General features: G+C 37.9%; 4 protein-coding genes across 5 annotated transcripts; 3 read left to right on the top strand and 1 right to left on the bottom strand.

Moving 5' to 3' along the window:
- The first annotated feature begins 198 nt into the window (after positions 1-198).
- LOC116768356 (acylglycerol kinase, mitochondrial) lies at positions 199-1,987 on the top strand. Its single transcript, XM_032659050.2, has 3 exons — positions 199-396; positions 569-867; positions 944-1,987. Exons 1-3 carry the CDS (start codon positions 287-289, stop codon positions 1,774-1,776), a joined length of 1,242 nt encoding a protein of 413 aa, XP_032514941.2. The 5' UTR covers positions 199-286; the 3' UTR covers positions 1,777-1,987.
- Positions 1,988-2,338: 351 nt separating this feature from the next.
- Positions 2,339-8,873, bottom strand: LOC116768450 (uncharacterized). The gene is made up of 7 exons (XM_061524776.1): positions 6,051-8,873; positions 5,775-5,837; positions 5,329-5,659; positions 4,368-5,036; positions 3,013-3,164; positions 2,717-2,890; positions 2,339-2,549 (listed from the first exon to the last, which is right to left on the bottom strand). Exons 1-7 carry the CDS (start codon positions 8,726-8,728, stop codon positions 2,402-2,404), a joined length of 4,215 nt encoding a protein of 1,404 aa, XP_061380760.1. The 5' UTR covers positions 8,729-8,873; the 3' UTR covers positions 2,339-2,401.
- Positions 8,874-9,437: 564 nt separating this feature from the next.
- On the top strand, positions 9,438-16,752 carry LOC116768409 (DDB1- and CUL4-associated factor 8). 2 transcript variants are annotated; one of them, XM_032659120.2, is made up of 13 exons: positions 9,438-9,566; positions 9,683-9,822; positions 9,893-10,235; positions 10,367-10,548; positions 10,681-10,854; positions 10,996-11,171; positions 11,565-11,734; positions 11,950-12,139; positions 14,263-14,396; positions 14,668-14,737; positions 15,001-15,126; positions 15,309-15,428; positions 15,739-16,752. In XM_032659120.2, exons 2-13 carry the CDS (start codon positions 9,705-9,707, stop codon positions 15,904-15,906), a joined length of 1,971 nt encoding a protein of 656 aa, XP_032515011.1. In that variant the 5' UTR covers positions 9,438-9,566; positions 9,683-9,704; the 3' UTR covers positions 15,907-16,752. The 2 variants fall into 2 exon arrangements, with proteins under 2 accessions (XP_032515011.1, XP_032515012.1); XM_032659121.2 differs by having other exon boundaries at positions 9,452-9,602.
- A 972-nt stretch (positions 16,753-17,724) lies between these two features.
- On the top strand, positions 17,725-21,487 carry LOC116768823 (acidic leucine-rich nuclear phosphoprotein 32 family member B). Its single transcript, XM_032659663.2, has 3 exons — positions 17,725-17,940; positions 19,374-19,566; positions 19,811-21,487. The coding sequence occupies exons 1-3, from the start codon at positions 17,839-17,841 to the stop codon at positions 19,861-19,863; spliced, it is 348 nt and encodes a 115-aa protein (XP_032515554.1). The 5' UTR covers positions 17,725-17,838; the 3' UTR covers positions 19,864-21,487.
- Positions 21,488-22,130: the final 643 nt, after the last annotated feature.

Raw genomic sequence — 22,130 nt, 5'->3', positions numbered from 1 at the left:
TATTCTGGCTGCTTAAAGGAAAATTTATTAAAATTCGTCTTTTTTTCGATGTATATTCAAATAATTAAATATTTAATTTGTAATAACATAAGTTTTAACAATTTTTAATAACTAATTACTAATAAGTAATAAAAATTTGTTAAATTTATTTTTAATACTATGTATTTATTATCTATGACTTTTCATATCTGACAATGAGAAATATAAACAGCTGATATTCTTAACCTAAAACAATTTAAATTTGTTGATACAGTACGTACAGTTGGTAATTAAATAAATTAATGCCATGGAAAGAATTATTAAAATTGGAAAAACATTACGTAATAATTGGAAAAAGTCCGTTCTTGGCGCTGTTGTCTTGTATTACGGTGCGGCTACAGCCAAAGAAAGATATGAGTAAGTAGTAATAAACATACTTCAATAAAAGTTATTTTATGAATATTTAAAATCAATCGTAAATTAAATATGTGATCTCTATTTAATTAAATAATTTTAAGGTATTTTTTTCATATTTTCTCAAATTTGTGTTTACTTTAATACTATATAAAAATACTTTTATATTCAACAGAATAAATATCTTAATGCGAGCAGCTTGTAAGGAGGCTGCTAAGTATGGAGACGCTTTAATACCGATGGATAGAAACCCCACATTAATAACCATAATATTAAATCCAGTGGCCAATAAGAGAAAAGCGAAAAAAGATTTCGAAAAATATTGCGAACCTCTGCTGCATTTGGCCGGCCTGCAAGTTGACGTTATTCAAACCACGTCCGAGGGTCACGCTAAAGAAATAGTGGAAACTTTACGGGGTACAGAAGCGATAATAGTTGCCGGGGGCGACGGCACACTATCAGAGACTGTGACAGGTTTGTAACTTGAAACAAACAAAACTTTTTTATTAATTTTATTAATGTTTTACATATTATCAATCATTATTTCCAGGTCTGCTTCGTAGAAATGACAACGCCAACAGATTCCCACTTGGAGTTCTGCCGTTAGGTCGCACCAATAGCGTGGGGAACACCTTGTTCCCGAGAGGTGATGGAGTGGCTAAGGTCAAACAACTGATAGAGGCGTGCATGGCTATAGTGGAGAATAATACTACATGGAAAAATGTCATGAAAATTGAACCCTTGAATGAAGAAACACCGAGCAAACCAATCTACGCGTTGAACTCGATGGAGTGGGGCGCATTTCGTGACACTGAAGCTAAGAAGGATAAATACTGGATATACGGACCGTTCCGAGAGTACGCGTCGTATGTATTCAACGGTTACAAAAATACACTGAGCTGGGATTGCCGGGGAACTATAAAATATACACCTCCGTGTTCAGGATGCAGCAATTGTGTCGTTAAGCAGCCGGAAGTCAAACGGAAGTGGACATTCTTCATTCCGACCAAGGAGGCCGCGTCCGAGACCGACCTGTCCAGCCGGGTTAACCCTGAATGTGCTATGGAGAGTGAGATGTGTTTCAAAACGACCGATTTTATAATACAACCTCAGATCAGCGACGGAGTGCCATCTCTGAACGTTGGTCTGGCTAAAAACAATTACTCCTACTTCGAATTCGTCTCGGAGGGCTGGCGGCGGGCGCAGGGCGATGACAACAGATCAGCTGTGGTCCAAGCGAGAACAATTGAATTGCAGCCCCAAGAACCGAAACCTGATGTAGTTATAGCAATAGATCAAGAGGAATTCGAAGTAAAACCGGTCAAAATTACTATACTACCAAATAAGGTTAAATTCTTCTGTAGGCCTGAATTGAAACTGTAACTTTTGTCTATAAATACCATTATTATTTATTATCTGTGTCGTACCCAAAGGTAAGTTATGATTATAAATCAAAACACAAACTTCTGTCTAAAGAAATATTCATTGTACTCAACAGAAATGTAGTTTGAAATATTGTTGGAGTAAATTTATTATATAAAGTGATGTATGGAACTTGTAAATTTTGTATGTCACAGATTAAATATAAAAGTTATTCGAATATATTACTTCTCCACCTCTTTGATACACCAACTTGGTTATCTACTATAATGATGAAAGTCTAAATATCTTGGGAGAATTATAAAATAATCATAATTATTATATAATATAAAAAAGATGGACATGTACTTTATTGTAGTTCGATTTCAGAACTGTTGATGTCACAACATTGAGTCAATCTATGTAGTATGTACACTCTCCACAATGTTGCTACTGGAAAAAATAATGTTGCTAGCTTTAAGTTAAAATAGTCGAGCTGTGTTACACAATGAATCTGTAAAACTCTGTTTCTTATACCTATAAAATGGAAGCTAAAAGGAAAAAGGCGGTAAATCAAACGAAAATGCAACATAACAAAGTTTTCCAATTATTATTTTCAATGTTAGCATTAGGCAACATATATGAATATCTAGAGGAGGTGCTGGCGCGTGTACTCCCACACGAAGAGGGCGGCGGTGACGTGCACGTTGAGGGAGCGGACCACTCCTCGCTGAGGGACCTCCACGCACGCGTCGCACAGAGGCAGCAGCTCACACGAGACGCCCTCCTTCTCGTGTCTGGAACACACACTAGCTTTAACCGATACACCGACCGCATGGACTTTGGAAATATAATTGACTAATACTTTCGTGCCGGCCGGTGACGCCATCCGTAAAAAAAACTAATAAAGTAATTCTAGTTAAATGATACCATCAGGGTGACAAGTAAAGTGATGACTACCCACCCCAGCAACAAGATGGTTTTCTTGGGGAATTTGAAATGTTGCAGTTTGACGCTATTAGAAGTCTGTTCCGCAGCTACGACGGTGTGTCCCTCGGCCTTCTTCGTCATGAGATATCGCTTGAGCGGCTCTCCCGGGCGGACCTCTTCCACGTTCAGCCACCGCTCAGCTGACACGCTGGAGGAACGAGCGAATATTAATTTAGCGTTCATTACAGAGGCTAGCATGTGAATATAGACAGCTTCATACAGAGAATTCGTATTAAATAGTTTGAAACAGTTACAAGCTGAACAGTTCACCTCAGGTCTTGGAACATTCTGTTCTGTAGATGTCTCAGACTGTCCATGACGTACGTGTGTACTCCGAACACCTCCCCCGTCCGCGCCATGCCGCCCAGGTTGGGCAACTTGTCGACCAGAGACGCCACCACCACCAGGCCACTGGGAGGTCTCTGGTAGTGACCCCGATTTTAAAATGGCATTAAGTTTATGAGAACCACAGAACTGATTTCTATTAAACTTTTCAGCGATGTGGCTGAGAGATGGACATAAAATATAAATTTTGTTATCAGTTCGTTACCATATTTATTTTATTGATATAAATAGTCTCTCCATAAGCACTGTTACAAAAAACTTTTCTTATTTTGTTCAACTTTCTAATCGTTTTGCATTTGGACCTCGTATATTATTTTTACACCTTCTTTCGATTTTGCGGCACTTCTGATATTTTGCGCGTTCATAATCAAATCCCAATACATTGGTATGAGGTAGTTAACAATAGAGGAATGCAGTGATCGCCTTGCATGAACTAGCTAAAGACCGGTGGGTCATACTCCACACACACCAGAGGCCTGGTATTCATCGTCGGGTGCTGTTACAACTACGAGGGCTGTTGATTCTATTAGAGCAGAAAAACTCGTTGGAACCCCATTAGGAAGCGAAAATATTATCGCAAGATATGAAGATTCCCGCTAGGACTATGTCGCGTCTTACAAAACCAGACCCGCAGCTCTGTGATCACCGTCGATTTACAGGGCATCCCCGAAATCAATCTTTAGAATTAGCGAGAGTAGGTCCATCGACACGCCCACTGACGCTATAGTCAGGTGAAGTCACAGGAATATCACTTTACTGATGCAAAAATTTCCACAGTTGATGCAAAATACAATAAGAAAAATGTAAGATGAACGACTTTCCTAACTTCATAAGAGCTGAAGCAGTCTCCAGCTCTTATGAAGTTCAGTTCCAGCATCGAGTACAGACCTTAAGCCAGTAGACTTCAAATTGTGGACAGTTTTAGAGGACATGGCCTGCATGAAACTACACAGCGATATTGAATCTCTTCAGAAATCTTTGGAGCAAGCAGGGCAGAAATCTTATTTGGAAACAGTGAGAAAATACATTGATTAAAGGCCTGTATAAAAGCTAAGGCTATGATTTCTGGTGAGGTTTTTTTTTGGTAAGACTAATATATAAGTACCTATAAATTTAAGTAATATTAAATTAGTCAATTAAAAAATGCATTTTCATTGTAACAGAACTTATGGCTGGACTATGTACGTGTTAGGATAAATTGCTTATTGTAAAATTACATCAAGTTCAGCTAACCATCGACCAACTGTTTGAATCTGATTAATATGAATAATAACTCTTACATGACGTTCGCTGTGAGCGTCCACGTCGCTCATACTCTTCCAGGGAACGTATTTTTTTTGTATAATCTCAGGTTCCTCGTCATCAATGACATCTGTTAAAAACTCACATCGGATCTTCTCTGGAACGACGAATCGACCTCTCAGGAGTTCACCCCTCAAACCTGTTTCCAAACACGCTTCAATGTCCAAGGTCATAGTTTGAAGAAATTTATTGGTCATATCGAAATGTCTGGCGGTGTGTGTTAACGACAGGGGCAGTTTATAGAACACGTCGAAGAAGTTCAAGCTTTGGACGATGTCAAAAGAATTGATGAAATAGCTGTTTGATAACTTCATGAGACTCTTCTCTTCCAACTCCTGGGCTTGACGCAGACAATTCCTTATAACCCTTATAATGTATGTGAATTGTTTGTCATCCAATTTGTATTTCTGTTTGTCATTGATGTCGACAATCTTCGTGGCCAGATACTGTGCGTTCAGCCGCACGCCGTAGACCGGGCCCATGCTGTGTGAGGTTAAAAACTCCATGACGTGATCGAACTCCGCCTGGACACAGGCTTTCGTTTGAATTTTACGTATCAGAATCCAGTATAGGATCATGAATTGCGACTGTATGGGAACATTCCGTGAGTTTAATGTGTCCAATATTTCTTGACCTATGATATGTTTCTGAAATAAATGTTATAACTAGAGCATTTGATTGCAAACAACTGACAAGACATTACAATTTCAGCTAAAATACGGTTTTTTTTATATAAACTTTTGCATACACTACGCAAAAATTTCAAGAAAGGCATAAAAAATTATGTTTAAATGTTATTGATATAATTTTCAAAAAAAAATTTTAAAGTACAATGAAATTGTAATAAAATGTGACCAGTAAATATCAGTTAGTATTGATTAAAAATGAGGAAATAAAAATATTATCATTAATTAAGAAATAAAATCAGAAGAAAATTACCTCAAAATAATAGTATAAGCAAATAAACCATTCCAGACATATCTTGACATACGGTTGGTGTGGCATCCTTCCCAATAACTCCATACACCACACAGCACTGTCCTTCAAATCGACCTCCTCGCTCATAAGAGCTATGAAGAGCAAACATTGTAAACCAGATTCTATAGACCTCTCGAGGTAGGAATTCTCGTTGTACCGAAGTTTGTTTTTCAGCAATTCCTCAATCCTTCTCCTCACTGACCTCACCACGGTATCAAGAATTTCATTGTCCCTTATCTTAACAAGTACTGAAACTGCCAAATATTGTATGTGACAATTAAACTGGACGCATCTAAAAGAGAACATTATATTTTAAAATCATAAAAGTAAAATTAATGTACGGACAAGTATATAGTATGTCATCTTAAATCTATTTTAACCTTTTGCGCGGCAAACGTGACACTTACTCTTCATTTATTCCATAAAAATCTGATCGCTCTAATATTGTCACTTGTAAGTTTTCAGCTATCCTGAAAAGTATTATTCTTGAATAACGTTTACATTAACAACGTTATATATTATATCATTCTCTATATTATATCAGGAATCATGAGTTCAACAAAATATATATAATTTTCCAATAATTAAACTATAAAATTTATAGAAACTCGATAATGATGTTTGTTCATACATTTAAGAAATGTCGTAATAAAAAAAAGTTTTAGAAAAACATTCTTAACTACCTTTGTTCTTTGTTCGGAATGTTTGCGTATAGCAAAATTTCACATAAAATATAAATCATGTGGCCATAAGACGAGATATCAATCAGAGTCAGTCGTCTTATAAGAAAATACAGCGGGGAATACTTTAATGTGGCATAGTTAATAATCTTATTGCAGTATGAGATAACGAGGTTATTATATATTGGTCTCTTTAACACAGCATCGTGGGTGAGCAGATTTATAAAGTGTTCCATACAAATTGAATATTGGCTGTTTGACTTCAGGTCTTCGATCTCTTTCCACATTCTATTCAGAAACTGTATTAAATCAAATTTGACACTATCTTTCTCCAACAGTTCCGTTATTATTTTATTAGTTAAATTCAATAACCATTTCAAACAGCCGTGACCTCCACATTCCACTACTGTATCAATAAAATATATAATATCTTTTATAGATCCACTTGTATACACTGTACACAATAAATGACATATATTTTCATAAAAACTGTTCCTCAATCTGCCGCCATCTTCTCGTTTTTGTCCAGAATAATTAATATTCTTAATGATGTTTACAAATGCTTCAATAACCGGAACTTCGTCACAAACGTCCCGAAATTTCGATTTCATAAGTGTATTGAGAGTGAGTAATGCGAGAAGTTTTTTCTGCAGATCAGAGTTTTTATCTTTTAGGAGAAACTCAGCTGATTTATATAGCTGTAATAAGTTTTCCTTATAATTAATAATATTCACAGCTCTTAATGCATAATCGAAACCTTCTAAGAGTAAATTCATTTTATCAAAATCCAAATTAATTTCATCTGACAATAAACTACCAATATATTGCATTATAGCTGGGAATGCTTCAGAATTGTAATATATATGAGTTATTGTGTTATTGTCTCGATAATTATACAAATGTGAGATGAAGATGGCCTCGTCTAAACAGTCTAACTTGTTTGAATACTGTCTACTGCTGGTATCCTTGACTCGATGTATCATATCATCGATCATCTCCAGAAACAAGGGCTTATCTTGACCTCGGAAGTAAATTAGGGCATATTGTATATTAAGATGCGATTTCTTTCCAGTATTTATGAACTGCACCATCTCATCCTCAGGTACATCCATATCATTCTGTATGAAACTAACAAATGGATTCATAAATTCCTGGTTGCATTCAACAGCCAGTAATGGATACAACAATAAATACTCCTTCCAATGTAAATTCTTACAGCAATTTGCAATAAAGTGTGACATGTTAACACATATGGCCTTTCTTAGCACTGTGTTATTGCATGGAGTGTTTAATATCTTGTGTATAGTTTTTAATAAAGTTTTCTGATCAGAATCGCTAAGCAATATATGGAGATCAGCTAAGCAGGATGTCAAAGAGAACAGTGGCACTGGTGACAACTTGACATCCGCCATTCCCTGGAGAAAATTTATAAGTGTTCGAACATTTGTTAGGGCTTCCTTCAGTAGTGTAATAACTGAGGTATGTCTAATTCTATTATCAAATATTGCTGGGTCGTTAAGAGCTTCTAGAACACCTACAGCCTCCATTTGATTACTTATTCTATACTGAAACCTATAGATCAAGCATTTTTGTCTCACTTGGAAATTATCATGTTTCAGGCCAATATTAAAAGCGGCCGCCAACCAACAGTGGCCTATGTCGTTGATGCTATTAAAAAGTTTTAATGACGGTAGAACAATATTGCTTTGTTTCTCTTGTAAACTATCTATTAATATAAAATAGTTTTCCCACATTTTTCTTAATGTTTTTTCATTTTCTTTAGACCATATGAATGTGCTGTGTGAGGTGATTTTAATATCTTTTTTCCTATATGCAGCATAGTCTATGGCTCTTTTCGCGAGGTATATGGCCTGCTTTCTTAAAGATAAACATTGAGCATCACAGAGCAATCCACTCAGAATAAAATTCCAAAACTCGGAATCCATTATGATAGTAGATTCGATTGAAATATTTTCAGATTCATCTTCAATTACTGGTAAATAATAGTTTGAAAGGCTACATAAAACTTTTAAAGCATTTGCACTATCATTTAGTTGTTTTATGAAACTCCAAATTCTATCAAGAATATTACAATCATCAACGGTCTCAAAAAATTTGGGAACAGTGTTCATAAGGAAGAATCCTTGTAGTTGTTTATTTTCAGTGCAAATAATTTGCTCCAGTGGAACAAGCAGAAATGGCAAAGCCAGCCTAGCTCCAACTTTCTTCGCAGCATCTAATACACTACCACAAATCCTTAGTTTAACTAGTGTGTCTTCTGTCTCTCTACTTGTAGAACCACCATCTTCAATGATGCTCCTCTTAATAGGAGGGAAATTTATTGTTGATAATATTTGTTGCAAAAGATGCTCGGATTTATTTATTATGGTGGAAGGATTTAATGTTAATACTAAATTTACAAGTGTACATGTTGCGTTCGCATTCTCATTGTCTGCGTCGACAATTAGTTTACTAAGAAAGTTGAATTCTTCCTCATTTTCGCATTCACTATTCTCTCTGATGTTGATCAAATGCTTGTATTGAAGAAGGTAAATAAAATGTTCTAAATGCTGACTGCTTAAAGTACTTCGTTGCATGATACTTTTTGCTCTTCTGTCTATAACCTCTTCGTCTAAATCTAGCAAATCCAAGAAAGATACTAACTCTCCTTCTTTATACATCTTACTTTGTGTTTATCAATAATGCTAAAAAGTTTAATAGGAAGGAAAACTAAAGAATTTATTATTATAAAATTTTAAATATCTTATTTAAATGGTATTTTTAACGATGCCTGTCATAAGCATGTTTATAAACATAAAACACCATGCTGACATTATAATGACATTGTCAGAATCGTGACTTTCTTTTGCTCGATTGTGATTCTAGATAATTAAAATACTACAAAGAAAAGTAAAGGAAAACACGAAAATATATAAATTAACTAATATCTTTAATTGTTGCCGATTTTCAATATACATTAGGAGGATAGGTTTTCAATATTATAGGCTCTTTATATTTTAAGGATTTGAACTTTAAATTTTATGAACTTTAATTCTTATATATAAGCAGCAAACACATTCATTACCGATTAAAATATATCGAACTAGGTTTTGATATCAGTTTCCGAGACAAATAATTTTAATAAATTAATGTTATTTTAGTTTTTTTTTTGCAGTATAAATTTACTTTGTCCTTTTTGAACATCCGAATTGCGTGCTAGTAAAAAAGAAAATTTTTAAAAATTATACTATTAACAAATGTCCTTTAAACCTAAACAATTTTGAATATGTTTAATTTTCATATGTAATATATATAACTACATTCCTATAATTTTACATTTATTATCCTCTAAAACATTTTGATTTACAAATAAAAAAAATTCTTCTCATTTATATAAACTTCACAGAGTACATACATAACAGATAACGTGATTAAAAAAATACTATATAATTAATGTATACCAGCCTATATATGCCAAAATACGAAATAGATTTTTTTCATTTTGTCTTCAAAATAAGGGTAAAAAATTATTGTTTCACTAATAAAACAGTCCCTGTAATTAAATTTCTATAGTAATTTTCTCTGTCAAACTCAAACTGTGATTAATAAGGTGTTCATACTACATATTTTTTTAGATTTGTAACGTAAATTACTGAAATGCAAGACAATTCCTCGAACGATGATGAAACTAAGGATTCTCCGTTGAGTCCTAAATTAGGTGGAAAAAAACTGAAACTGAACGACGGCAGTTCACAAGACAGTAACAACGAAACTGGTTAGTTATTCGTTCATTATAAATTATCCCGTGTGACGTAGAACTTGTATCCATTTTGTTTCATTTTCAGCATCTGGGAGTAAAATTGTAAAGGAAGAAAACGTGGACAGCGGGGTATCAGCTGATAAGTCCGAAAGTACGAGTAGTGACGCTGCTGCTGCCGAAGTGCCCTTGAATGAGGTCGTAACGATCGCTCCGTCGAGCAGCAATGTCCGCGCTATACTCCTCAACATTAGACATCCGCGGCGCGCTAGGAACTATAGAAAACGCAAGACTCCAGACAGGGAGTCAGGCAGTGATTCCTCGAGAGATTCAGATGATCTCTCCACCGAGGAAGCTGAAAACATTCCATTGTCATTGGATACAACTGATGGGGATGCAGCAACGGATTTTTCCAATGGATCATCTAGTGAGTAAGTATCTATTGTAACATTAGCAAGTTTTTTACCTGGTCTTATATATCTTATTTTCCAGTAAGCATATTTATTGAATGTGGCATTTACATTGTATATACTTTTGCAATAATAATAATGATGTATACGAGGAGCGGCCTGGACACATCATCAAACAGCAGCTACCACAGTGATGATCAGCTGAACACGGTGGACACAGACAGCGATGACCCACTGTGGTCTAGGAATGAAGAGGACGGGGAAGAGTTGACTGGGAAACCACCTCCCGTGCTGCTCAAGACACGTCCCAAACACACATATATAATGTTAAGAGGTAACAAATACAATGTTTAGTAATAATATAAATTATATACATGTATTGTTCTGCATTTTATATGGAGAGAAAGAATTCTGTGCATACAAATATAAGTCACATCAATATGCATGCTTTTCTTAAACATTACAGAAATAATCAATAGAGAAATGGGGCTGACATTTCCATGCGGCAAAACAACACAGAATGATGTGATATTTGAACAGAACTTCTACGGATCACTACATGCCGTGTACAGACTGGAGAAACTACATAACCTGCTGAAACATAGAGGCTGTGTCAACTCTATCAACTTTCATCCGGAAGGTTAGAATACATATCATTAATATAAACTACTGGAATATGACAGAACTGAGAGCAGATTGTATCTTAAATATTGTTTTTAATCGTCAGCAGTGCTGAGGATTATGACATTATCTGACACATGTTTATAAAAAAATATTGCAGGGCGTCTCCTCGCCTCCGGCTCCGATGATATGAATGTCGTTGTATGGGATTGGGCCAAAAGAACTCCCGTACAGACGGTCAAGACCGGCCACAAGTCCAATGTGTTTCAGAGTAAATTTTTATATTTGAATGCTCAGAGTCAACTCAATATTGCGACATGTGCCAGGGATGGTCAGGTAATTGGAATACAGAACCATAAGAAAACATTTTATGTCTTATTAGAGACATGTTATGAGATAATGATCAGATATACATAAATGTCCTCAACAATCTTCAAACCAGAGCAACAACACAAATTTAATATGAATTAATTTCATAATACAAGCATTTTGGTGTTTTTTTTTCGAAGCTGTTCCTCTCTAGCACCGCTCTTCCTGAATGATTGCTATTAGCAAGAATGATATGTTTTCAAATAATGTCCATGTACATGCACCATGCTCAACACCACACGATCTCTGCTAACACTTCATATCCCTGATCAATAAAGCCTGGTTAACTCAATTTAATGATAATATTTTTTATGGTTTTAGTCCTACATGAGTATGTATGTTTGATGAAATGCGTTGTAGGTCCGCCTGGTGCAGGTGGGCGGCGGAGGCTCCTGCCGGCGACGCCTGGCAGCCCACGCCCGCCCCGCTCACAAGCTCGCGGTGTGGCCCTCGGACCCTCACCTGGTGCTGTCCGCCGGCGAGGACGGGCTGGTGCTGTGCGCCGACGTCAGAGACGACCATCCCACCAAGTAAGTAGCATCTGTTGGCGGTCTTTACGGTAAACCCAATATGGTCTGTGCTGGTTTCAGCGAGAGACATATTCAATTCGTATAGTAATTAATGATCATGGCTTCGGATCGAAACGTAGGACCCATACAGAATAATAAAATAAGCGAACTGATCCCGAAGAACATGGCTTTACTTAAATAATCGTAGTAATGTATTTTATTGTTCGTAATTCCAGAATGATCCACGCCAAGACTGCCGCGGGCGGTTCAGTGTCTCTGTACAGCGTGGCGGTGCACCCTCGCTGGCGGCACGAGGTGCTGGTGGCGGGCCGGGACAAGTTCCTCCGGGTGTACGACGCCCGGCGCCCCCAGCAGCCCCTGGCGCTGTACTGGCCGGGACATTTCAGAGATGAAAACACTAACGAGGTGAATAACGTTCGACATTAGCCAACTATATGTCCTCACTCATATTTCCATGTAAATTATTCTCAAGCTCTCCTAAAGCTTGCAGTTAAGTGATATAATTTTGTTCCGAGTTCTAGGACCTGTGTTAAGACCCGTTCTAGCCACTCGTTACTACACTTAGATTTAAATGTCTCGCTGATAGCAACTGAATTTATATAGGTGAAGATGCAGTATCAAGACCAATGTGTTTGTCCTCACATAGCCAGGTCTTTCATGGTACTGTCTGTTGTTGCTGTAGATAGATGAATTCTGTGTAGAGACTGCTGTCTTTTGTTTCTCGTCGCTCCACCTCTTCATAAACCATATCCAAAGCAGCAGCTTCCAGTCCTAACGTTATTACTCTTAACCCACTTATGGTTTGAAGAACTTATCACAACCAGACAGTGTTCTCACCCTCTGGTTGCTGCAGCATCGTAACTGCTCATCCTCACGCATCTGTACGTTAAGTAATGTTTATTTGAGACCTGCTTTTCCTCTAGCTAAAAGGGAAAAGCATTGTTTTAAAGCACAATCAGTTTATTTATGTCGGAGTGAGCTCAGAAGCAGGATGGATCCCTGTTATAGATTCGTCTCGTCCGTCCACGTCCAGGTAAACTCGGCTCCGACGACGGTCAGGTTGAGGCTACCCATCGTGAAGGGTAAAGGATACGTATTAAATTCCAAGTCCACAGTCAGTCCCTACGTGATAATTCCGTGGGCTAGTTTTTGTCGCAGTTCATCGCCAACGACATCTATCGTCGCTGTCAAGAGTCTGCACGCAAAATACGACGACGGCACTAACTACGCGACATTCCGGGATGAAGTGAATCCCAAGTCTTATTCTGGTGTCACTGACCAATGTCGGCACTCCTTCAGTGTAGTAATTATTTTTTAGTATAGTTAATGAATGCAACAAGGCACCCGACGCTCATCCGCTCTGTGATAATTACGTTAACAGATGTAATGCAGTTGTTAGTGGGACGTCGGATAATGTTAATAGAGCTGCAGGTTGATACACCATGGACGGAGTTCATCGGCAGCACTATTTAACAGTTACCGGGTAGAACGGCTATAGCAATAATCATTTCATTATGACTTCCATAAGTACTGCCAATGACGGTAACTAACAATTAAAACAAACTAGTTTAAATCGAGTTTACCCATGATATACGCCCAGCGTGTGTGCGCGCCCTTCTTCTGGCTACTCTAAGAGAACTGTTACTTTCTAAACCGGGATTTACACTCGCGTACGAGTCCCGATATGAAGTACGAGACGGACCACAAGGTGACAGTTTCAATAGACGCTCGAGAGTGTAAAGTGTAAACGATTCCAGTCGCCAGATAAATGAGGCGGTGGAGCCTAGCTGTGGTCAAGTGGCTGCGGCTCGAACATGGGCCGGCTCGACCGGGGAAGTACCATCCTCTCAAAGAAGATCGGCGTGAAGTAGTCTTTAATCGCTGCGTTTCGTCCGAAGAGTTAGAGAGCCGGTTGCCGTTTCCCTTTACCCTCCCTTTCCCACTTATTCCTCCCCCTCTTCCCTAATCAAGGGTAGCAACACATCCATAAAACTATGTTGTGGCTGTCCATGGGCGACGGTACTACTACCGCCATCAGGTAGGCCGTCTGCTCGGTCGCTCCCTTTAGCATAAAAAAAACCGTAATAAGAACGGTAATTTACATTTCGGCTCGTGCCTCGTCTCGCGACTCGTACGCGAGTGTAAATCCCGAGTACAAGGTGGCCTCGTTCATTGTTCCTATTGGAAACATCGAGTGGATGCGTCGACACGGCATGTCTGCGCATATGAAATACATATATTATATTATTTTCATCATATGTATCTTTTCGGTGTTTATATCTTAGCTTTTTTCTTATCTGACACCACTCTTGCCTTGGGCTCCAATGGAGGAACTGGTTAGAAATATAATGTTAAGTGGAAGTATATCTTTTATTTGTCGTTATTGGCAGAGAGGAAACCCTTGCTTCCAATTATCCTTCAATAATATTTTCTTGATGTCATTAATCACCAGCTACCTGTAATATGCAAGCCATGTCCCCGGTCCCTGGTACGTTTCGCTGTAACACATTTCTTGAACTATTTTCCAGGGTAAATGGTCTCAACGCAAGAGGTTCTCGATGCACCTGACCTGCGCCGTCTACAACCACGACGGCACCGAGATACTCGGATCATACAACGACGAGGACATCTATCTGTTTAACGCCAAAAACGATATCTATGAGTTAGTATTAGACACTATGAGATAATATAATATGAGAGACGACATAAAACTAGACTTTGTATTGTCGGTTTATTAATAGTACAAACAATAAATTACCTTTAACATAACTTTTCTTCCACATATGAGTATTTGAAGTTTTTTTCATTTTTTAAATGTTTACTCATGAAAGTTGTAAAGCAGGTTTATGTTAGTGCTAAAGTTAGTGAGTCATACTCATCATAGCGAGTAAGGCCAGGTGCAAAATATAGCAATATGATGTAACTAATTCCAGAGGCACAGATGATACCAAGGACGGGTACACTCACAGGTACAGCGGCCACCGGAACAGTGTCACTTACAAGGTTCATTGTCACTTTTCACTTTATATTATTGTAAGATCTACCCATATCACAGTTTGGGCTGACACTCAGACTAATTCTCTCAAGCATTAATCAGTTATTTGTTTCAATCATTGAACACTGTCATTGTCAGCTTGTCTAATGCTGTGTAAATTTTTTATACACACTTGTTAATATCAGAAGATTTATTACAAAACGATTTAATTCCTCACTTATTATATTTTTGGGGATAATTTGTTTTTAAATAACTTGTAACATTATTTCAGAGCGTCGCTTTCTTCGGTCCGAAGAGTGAGTACATTGTGTCAGGGTCGGACTGTTCCAACATTTATATTTGGGAGAAAAACTCTGAGGCTATAGTGCAGTGGATGAAGGGGGACTCGCACGGTGCTGTGAGTTTATGTTGTTATCACTGGAATAACGTTGTCTGCACTAAGAACTTTAATTACAGACATACCTTACTTTTATTCTAAGAAACCTTTAAGTTGAAATGTATTAAGATATATATTTTTTTATTTGGTATATAAATGTAGTCATCAGATCTGTACAACATTTGTTATAATGTTTGTTTCAGGTGAACTGTATTGAAACTCACCCCCGGTTCCCGGTCATGGCCACCAGTGGCCTGGACATAGACGTCAAGATATGGATACCCAAGAGAGACTCTGATCCCACATACGAAGGGATAGAAAAAGTATACATACAAACTGAATTTCCTTATTATTATAGTAGAATAGTATATAAAATTATATAAAGTTATAATAAGTTGAGAAGGAGGAATACAGAATCGATCCCATCGTATTCGTACCACTTTACCGTACCGTACCACACCAGTTGGTATCGTTAACTGATAATATATATAACATAGGAACGTAGGATAATGAACGATACACTGAGGACTTCATAGTAACTTGTATGGTTACTGTCACTGACTTTGATTGATTTTATATTAATATGTTTATTATACTATAAACACTAAATTTAATATGATTAATCGTGTGCAGGTGGTGAGAAAGAACAGCGTGACGCCTCACAGCCGTCTGTTCAACGATTTTTTACCTACACTCTTTAGCGCGTGGCGCCACGAGAACAGAATGTACAGCGACAATGACGTCATCCCCACCTACGGGTCCAACATCGAGTTCGACGGGAACGTCTGCACGCCCTTCTAGACGCGGCCGGGCCGGCGGCGATCAGTAGACTATAGTCGGCGGACTCCACACACTAGACTAAGTGTATACCATACGTGCGAACTGCCTGTACTCAGTCAGACGACGCGAACTCGTGCCTAGGATACGGTCGCGCCAGGCGACACCCGCGAACACGTCTGCATGCCAACCAGGACCTCGCAAGTGTTGTGTTCGAGATGAACTCCCTTTAGAACTCGCACGACACACGATACATCCCACACGGCTGAAGTTAACTTTACATAGTCTGTAAAGCGAATGTACATTTTAAAAATATATTTTGAACATTTTGTTTTCGAGAATAGATTAGATTACTGCATGTTTTATTTTTACTGTAGGAGAAAGATTTTTGGGAGACATGTAATGACAAGATGTATTGTTTTGTTTGTCAACATTATACGGTTAAATGTTATGGAGCAACTATGTTTTCGTATTTTTTTTAATATCGTTTAAATTGATTGCGAAAAACTATGTTTCCACCAAGTAACCGTTATTAAGTTGCAAGACAGAATAAGTATGGCGGATATTATAATTGTTTTGTTTTTTAATAACGTATGTATGTACGCAGCCCAAGCCTGTGATGTCGGTTTGTGATATCTTATTCTGTACACTCAATATTTATTTTATAGGGTTGTTATATGTTAAAATCAATAATCTATGTCTACTCAACTAGATCCTTCGAGAATGTTCTACAGCGGCATTTGACTGTTGGGAACAGTTTGTTTTTGTTAGTTTAGGCATAGTGAAGCCTTTCAACCAATAGTTATTTATTTTCCACAATAAATGTAATGTATGTAAATAAAAATAGTAAAATTATTTTGAAATTTTCAATGTTGTTTCTTTTGACCAAGAATTTCATCGATTATAATTTTAGAAAACGATTGCTCGGGAAATGACGAGTTCTGTAGCTTCTACTTACGTGTTTAAAAATAACTTTAATAAATAACATTAAACGAAGAAATTGTTTAGGAACTAAATATAAAATCTTCAATAATGAATTGAAATCGCAGTCTTTTAATATTGTAACTTTTTGTATGTGTCTGTTACATACGCACAGATATCAGATGCCTCGTCTCTTATTCAGGTATATAAGGTGCTTGAATAGCACAGGTTACAAGTTCCTTTAATAAGTGATATGATATATTATGTCTCTTCATAAACTGCACATTCGAGCAAAGTCGCGAGGTTAAATATGTTGAGTTAAAAAATGTAACGTGTATATAAAAAAGAACATGTTATTGATAAAATTTAAATATTTCTTATCTTCCTACTTAATTTTAATGTGGTATACTTATCATAAAAAATAGCTGATACTAGTTTCAAGTATAAACCGCAATATAGGGTTCGAAAGGTATAATTTGTGTTTAAGACTAGTTGAATATTACACATAAAAATAAGTATATGAAAAGTTTTTTATCAAGCTTTTTGGAAATCCTTGAAAATATAGAAAATAAGAAATAGTTTTAACAAGCCAAAAGTAAAAGACAACTTTTTAGATTCCCGCTTTTTCACGTAGGCCAATCACATTCTTTTTGCCTTTAGTAATTGCTTGAAGCAAAAACAGTCATTACACTTTCTTTTTTATTTGATAAAAGCATACCAAAGTTCTGAAATTGTTATGACAAAATATAAAATTATATTTTATTATTATATTTATAATTTTAAATAAACAAATGAACGTAATATATAATATAAGTTATAAAAGTTAGAATATTCATGTTTCCTGCCGTTTGCTAATGGCAGAGACTCTCCACCAATCAGATGTAAGGCATATAGAAGCCCGCGCCATCTTCGTTTTCAAACTCATCACCATTTCACTCGCCCGCTCACTTGATCAGTCAGTCGCGCGTCGGTTTGGGGCTACCATATACCTAACTTCTTCGTTTTTAGTAATTAATTATTAAAATCAGAACAATCATGAGCTCCAATGAAAATAGTGAAGTGGCAGTAGACAAGGTAGGAGATGAGAAGACCGGGGACGCAAAAAGTGACCTGAAAGGAGCCAAAAGGGCAGCAGAGGTAAGTGCACATGTCAAATAGTACCTATGTATTCATTTAGACGCCAGCCATTTTATTGAACTGTTAAATATTTGAACAATATTCCTAGTTCTATAAATAATCAAATATTCAATTACACCACGTGCTCCGCATACAGTCGACAACTGTAGTTTGCCGCTATAGTTGTAGGAAACATTTAACCCGGCGTATTTTTGGACTACATAAGCCTAGTTATGGACCAAACGAGGTAATCGATGAGTCGAACGAAATAGGCATTGTATCACCTTAAACTAGGTCATATTGTTTATTTCCAAGTGATTTTGTAAGAAAATTTGGCGGCTTCAAGTTTTGTTTACTCGTTTTCGACACAGCGGCATGACCTTGGCAGAAAAAAAAACATGGCGCGAGAATGTACGCTTGTCTTTTTAATATGATTCCTGTAATTTATACCTACGTGGGATGTTGAAACATGTTAGGAATCATCAGTTTGATTTATGTTACACCGCTAAATAAATTGAACTAACTTTCTCAGCCTAGTTGCATTCAAGCTAGCGTGACGCTAGGTAGAGTAACATGGCCGGCGTGTGAATTTGTCAATGTGTTGTAGTTAATAAACGTCAAACACAATATCTTTGTCAACGCATTTTCATAAAACCTAGTTTGTATTAACGTTTTAAGATGGCACGACTTATTGCGTATGTGTTATATCTATTTAGTATAATTTCATGATCTGCCGTTATAGAATTTCATACGTCGACGTTCTGTGATATGTACGTAAATTATTTGTTTTTGTTTATATTTAGAGAAAAGGAAGCATTCCTGATATGTAACAATTCTGTAATGTTTTGCAATGACATTACTATTGTTAATTTTGAAGTTTGATGGCAAATTACGTCGATAATTGTCTAGAATCATCAAACATAACCTCAAAAAGTATACAAATGATAGCACATTTTCATTTTATGATCGAGTTGTATTATTGTAGTCTCTGACGACTGCAGTTTCAAGTTTGTCTATTTTCTTAATTTATACAGCCTCGTTTCCATTTTGGCGGTTTTTAGGCTTCGTACGTCATCGCACTCGCTATGCGCGTTGACCGCCATCCGCTCCAATGTGTTAAAGCAAAATGGGCCGTATGGTGACTTCCCCATATTGCAGCGTCTCTTTCCCCCGTACTAATAACCCCACGCTACTTTATTGTTAGGAATCCTTGTCACCTGCGCTTCATTATCTTGCACGTAGAGCCGTGTTTGCCGCTTTAGTAGTTTAAAATACACGTGAATGATTTTCACACTCCTGTCACGAATAACGAAATTTGCTATTGGCTAACGGCCAGTTATGACCAATTCTATCTTTTAAATATCAAGGTATTACGCTGTAGCGCTATGTACGTGACGAACACTTAAAAGTTATCTCGAAAGTAAGATGATATCTATTTTTTTTTCTTCCTGTAGGAGAAATCGTCAGACGCGAAAAAGGCGCGAAAAGAGGAGAACGGCGGCGGTGGCGAGGAAGAGGGTCACAGCGAAGAAGACGACTTAGACGTTTACGAAGGAGAGGGAGAGGAAGATGACGACGAGGAAGTGGAAGGAGAGGAGGGAGAGGAAGACGAGGAGGACTTGGAGGGAGAGGACGACGATCTCGAGGGTAATAACGCTCGTCTGTTGATAGAGTACATGACACGGTACACCTCACCCCACTGACGAAGACTGGCGCGAAAATTTGAAACGAGTCTACTCGAGTGTATAACGAAGCTTTATTTTTTATCTTTATGACCTTATTGCTCGTAATCTGTCATAAGATAAGAAAGTATTACCGGGCGTCAATTTGATATTAAAACTAAACAAGCTGAAAATTTATCAAAAACATTAAAATGTTTCTTATTTTGCAGACGAAGAAGTGGAGGAGGAGTTATTAGACGAAGAGGAAGAGGATGACGCGTAATAGGAGTCGTGTAGCTTGTTAAGGACAATGTCACAGTGAAGTAATAGTGTTTGTGACGACCCGCGACGACGCGGCCGCGCTTCGCCTCAACTGACGAGCGAGCCCCACCAGCTCGCAGTTGGGAACATGCGTGGCCGACATCACTCCCACCTAATACGGGTGCACTTTATTTGAATGACAAAACGTAATTAAGTCTAATCCAATGCAGAATACATTTTTTTTTATAAATTAAGTTCGGTACTGATGCTGTATCTTTTTTTTTATAACTGCAACAATTTATAATTAAGACTTAGTAGAATACTGTTGAATTTTGTCATTAAATGTACAAATGTGTTTTCGAAAGTAAACTATTTCTAAGTGAAAATCCATTCTGTATTTAGGTTAACCTGTAAAGCCCAAATGGTGAAGTTGTGATATTTTTCTATATACAATAGCATATTTTTTCCACATTGTAATGAAATATAGAAGTAACCCGGTACGGCTGTATTAATTAATTATTAATATAGAGTAAGCGATTAAGTCACAAAGCTCAATTCTACATTATCTTGTTGTTAATGAGAGTTTGTGTGTACATATTTAGCGTAAGGGAAGCCTGAGAGTTGTACAATCGGTGATGTATAATAGTCCGAGTATCGAATCCATAGAGCCCGTCGCCCCATCGAGTAGAGCGACTCCTCGCCCCGCACTACTCCGTCGACTCGACTCCTGTGTACAAACAAACTACATCTCTCGATAACAACCACCCGACCCGAACCGCTCGGGCCCCGCAGGAGTCTCGTCCGACCCAGCAGTGCCGCGCTCACCTCGGCCATCGCACACAGCGGACGCTTCAGCTTGTAACGAGTAATAGAAAAGCATCACAATTTTGCCATTAGCACGCTCGGACGCGCCACTCGCGCCCCGCCGCCCCCGGCGCTGATAACGCCGAGATGACGCTGCAGTTTCGAGCTAACAACCTGCCTGTAATTTTGTCCATAATGTTAATTAGGATAGATCCCGCAGTGAAACGAGAGATTCGTAGGTTAAAGGAATTAGATGTAGTTTAATACGTTGTAAGCCATAAGGACGCGTCGGCCGCCGGCCGGGGTCCGGGGCGCGGGGGCGGCGTCCTCCCCCCGCGGGGCGCGTGGCCTCGTTCGATTGCCGCGTCCCCGGCCCCTGCCCCGTCCCCGGGCGCCTCGCAGCGGGCCGCGGCGGCGCGTCGATACGCGTGGAAAAACACTCGGAGCGCGCTATACATCGCCGCGTGTGGCCAGAGCCGCCGAGCTCGCGCCGGTCGCCGGACCTACAATACTATGAAATCGTCAATGAATATATTTTTTTACGTCCCCGGCGCCCGGTCGAGCCGGCTGCGATCCGAACTCTACGTTTATCCAAATTCCGAATAGAATGCCCGACCCATTGATTGAATTGACATTGAATCGAAATAAAATACATAATTTTTATAAATCGTCTCGCCTTTTGTTTCTTTGTGAGAATGATATGTCGCATACTGTGTACTGTGTACGACCGATGTGCGATTGACCTTAGTGCGATTTATTTATTTGTGATGTTGAACACTATTGATTTTCTACAATGGACGAAATGTAAATACAACCGATTTTAAGTAAAATGTTATTTTGTTTTCGAGCCTATTTATTTTCCCCAAGAGACCGACGATGACTATACTCGATCGGTGGCTGGTATTATCATAGTCGAGTCGCGCCACTTGTGTGAACATGTCGGTAACTGATAGGTGACGTTTACTTTGGACGAGATAATGAACGAGGATCGTGTTAAACATCTACCGCAACTAAATGATTTGAAGACTCCTGATAGCGGACGATCGACACCAGTCCGATATAGTGACTTGCAATATATTTACATAACTATTTTTGCTAATATAAATTTGAAGGAAATTAAAAATATTAGTTTCTCACGCCATCTAGCGGCGATGCTGTCAATATACATCTCTCATGGCCCACAGATGGCTCTGTTAACTTTTTGTACTTCGGTATAGATAAAATGTAGATATGGCGCGAGATTTAATTTATAAAATTAACAAAAGTATTTAGTTGTAAATTTTTCAACAAAACAGTCGATAAATAAAACTGAATTGAAGTATCTTTGAACTTATTTAAACTGTTTTAGTTGGTTTTGTAAATTTACTAGCAAAAAAAATTTGGACACAGTAATAATCTAAGTTATCCAATGATGGCCGAAACTGCTATCAAACAACTTTAATTCATAAACCTCACAACCAATGCTTTATAAAGGAACTACGCACT

Source organism: Danaus plexippus, chromosome 4 (assembly GCF_018135715.1).
Source record: "Danaus plexippus chromosome 4, MEX_DaPlex, whole genome shotgun sequence".
NCBI lineage: Eukaryota > Metazoa > Arthropoda > Insecta > Lepidoptera > Nymphalidae > Danaus > Danaus plexippus.
Note: the sequence above shows the minus strand (reverse complement) of the source record. Positions and strands in the feature narration are given on the sequence as shown.

Bases quoted from the DNA above. Each gene is read 5' to 3' on its own strand.
- LOC116768356 (XM_032659050.2), top strand. From the start codon at position 287: ATGGAAAGAATTATTAAAATTGGAAAAACATTACGTAATAATTGGAAA. The intron at 397-568 runs GTAAGTAGTAAT...TATATTCAACAG, and splicing joins ACAGCCAAAGAAAGATATGA to AATAAATATCTTAATGCGAG. The intron at 868-943 runs GTTTGTAACTTG...CATTATTTCCAG, and splicing joins ACTATCAGAGACTGTGACAG to GTCTGCTTCGTAGAAATGAC.
- LOC116768450 (XM_061524776.1), bottom strand. From the start codon at position 8,728: ATGTATAAAGAAGGAGAGTTAGTATCTTTCTTGGATTTGCTAGATTTA. The intron at 5,660-5,774 runs GTAAGTGTCACG...GTTCTCTTTTAG, and splicing joins TTTTATGGAATAAATGAAGA to ATGCGTCCAGTTTAATTGTC. The intron at 5,037-5,328 runs GTAATTTTCTTC...CATTTATTTCAG, and splicing joins GCTTATACTATTATTTTGAG to AAACATATCATAGGTCAAGA.
- LOC116768409 (XM_032659120.2), top strand. From the start codon at position 9,705: ATGCAAGACAATTCCTCGAACGATGATGAAACTAAGGATTCTCCGTTG. The intron at 11,172-11,564 runs GTAATTGGAATA...AATGCGTTGTAG, and splicing joins CATGTGCCAGGGATGGTCAG to GTCCGCCTGGTGCAGGTGGG. The intron at 15,127-15,308 runs GTGAGTTTATGT...TGTTTGTTTCAG, and splicing joins AGGGGGACTCGCACGGTGCT to GTGAACTGTATTGAAACTCA.
- LOC116768823 (XM_032659663.2), top strand. From the start codon at position 17,839: ATGAGCTCCAATGAAAATAGTGAAGTGGCAGTAGACAAGGTAGGAGAT. The intron at 17,941-19,373 runs GTAAGTGCACAT...TTCTTCCTGTAG, and splicing joins GAGCCAAAAGGGCAGCAGAG to GAGAAATCGTCAGACGCGAA. The intron at 19,567-19,810 runs GTAATAACGCTC...CTTATTTTGCAG, and splicing joins AGAGGACGACGATCTCGAGG to ACGAAGAAGTGGAGGAGGAG.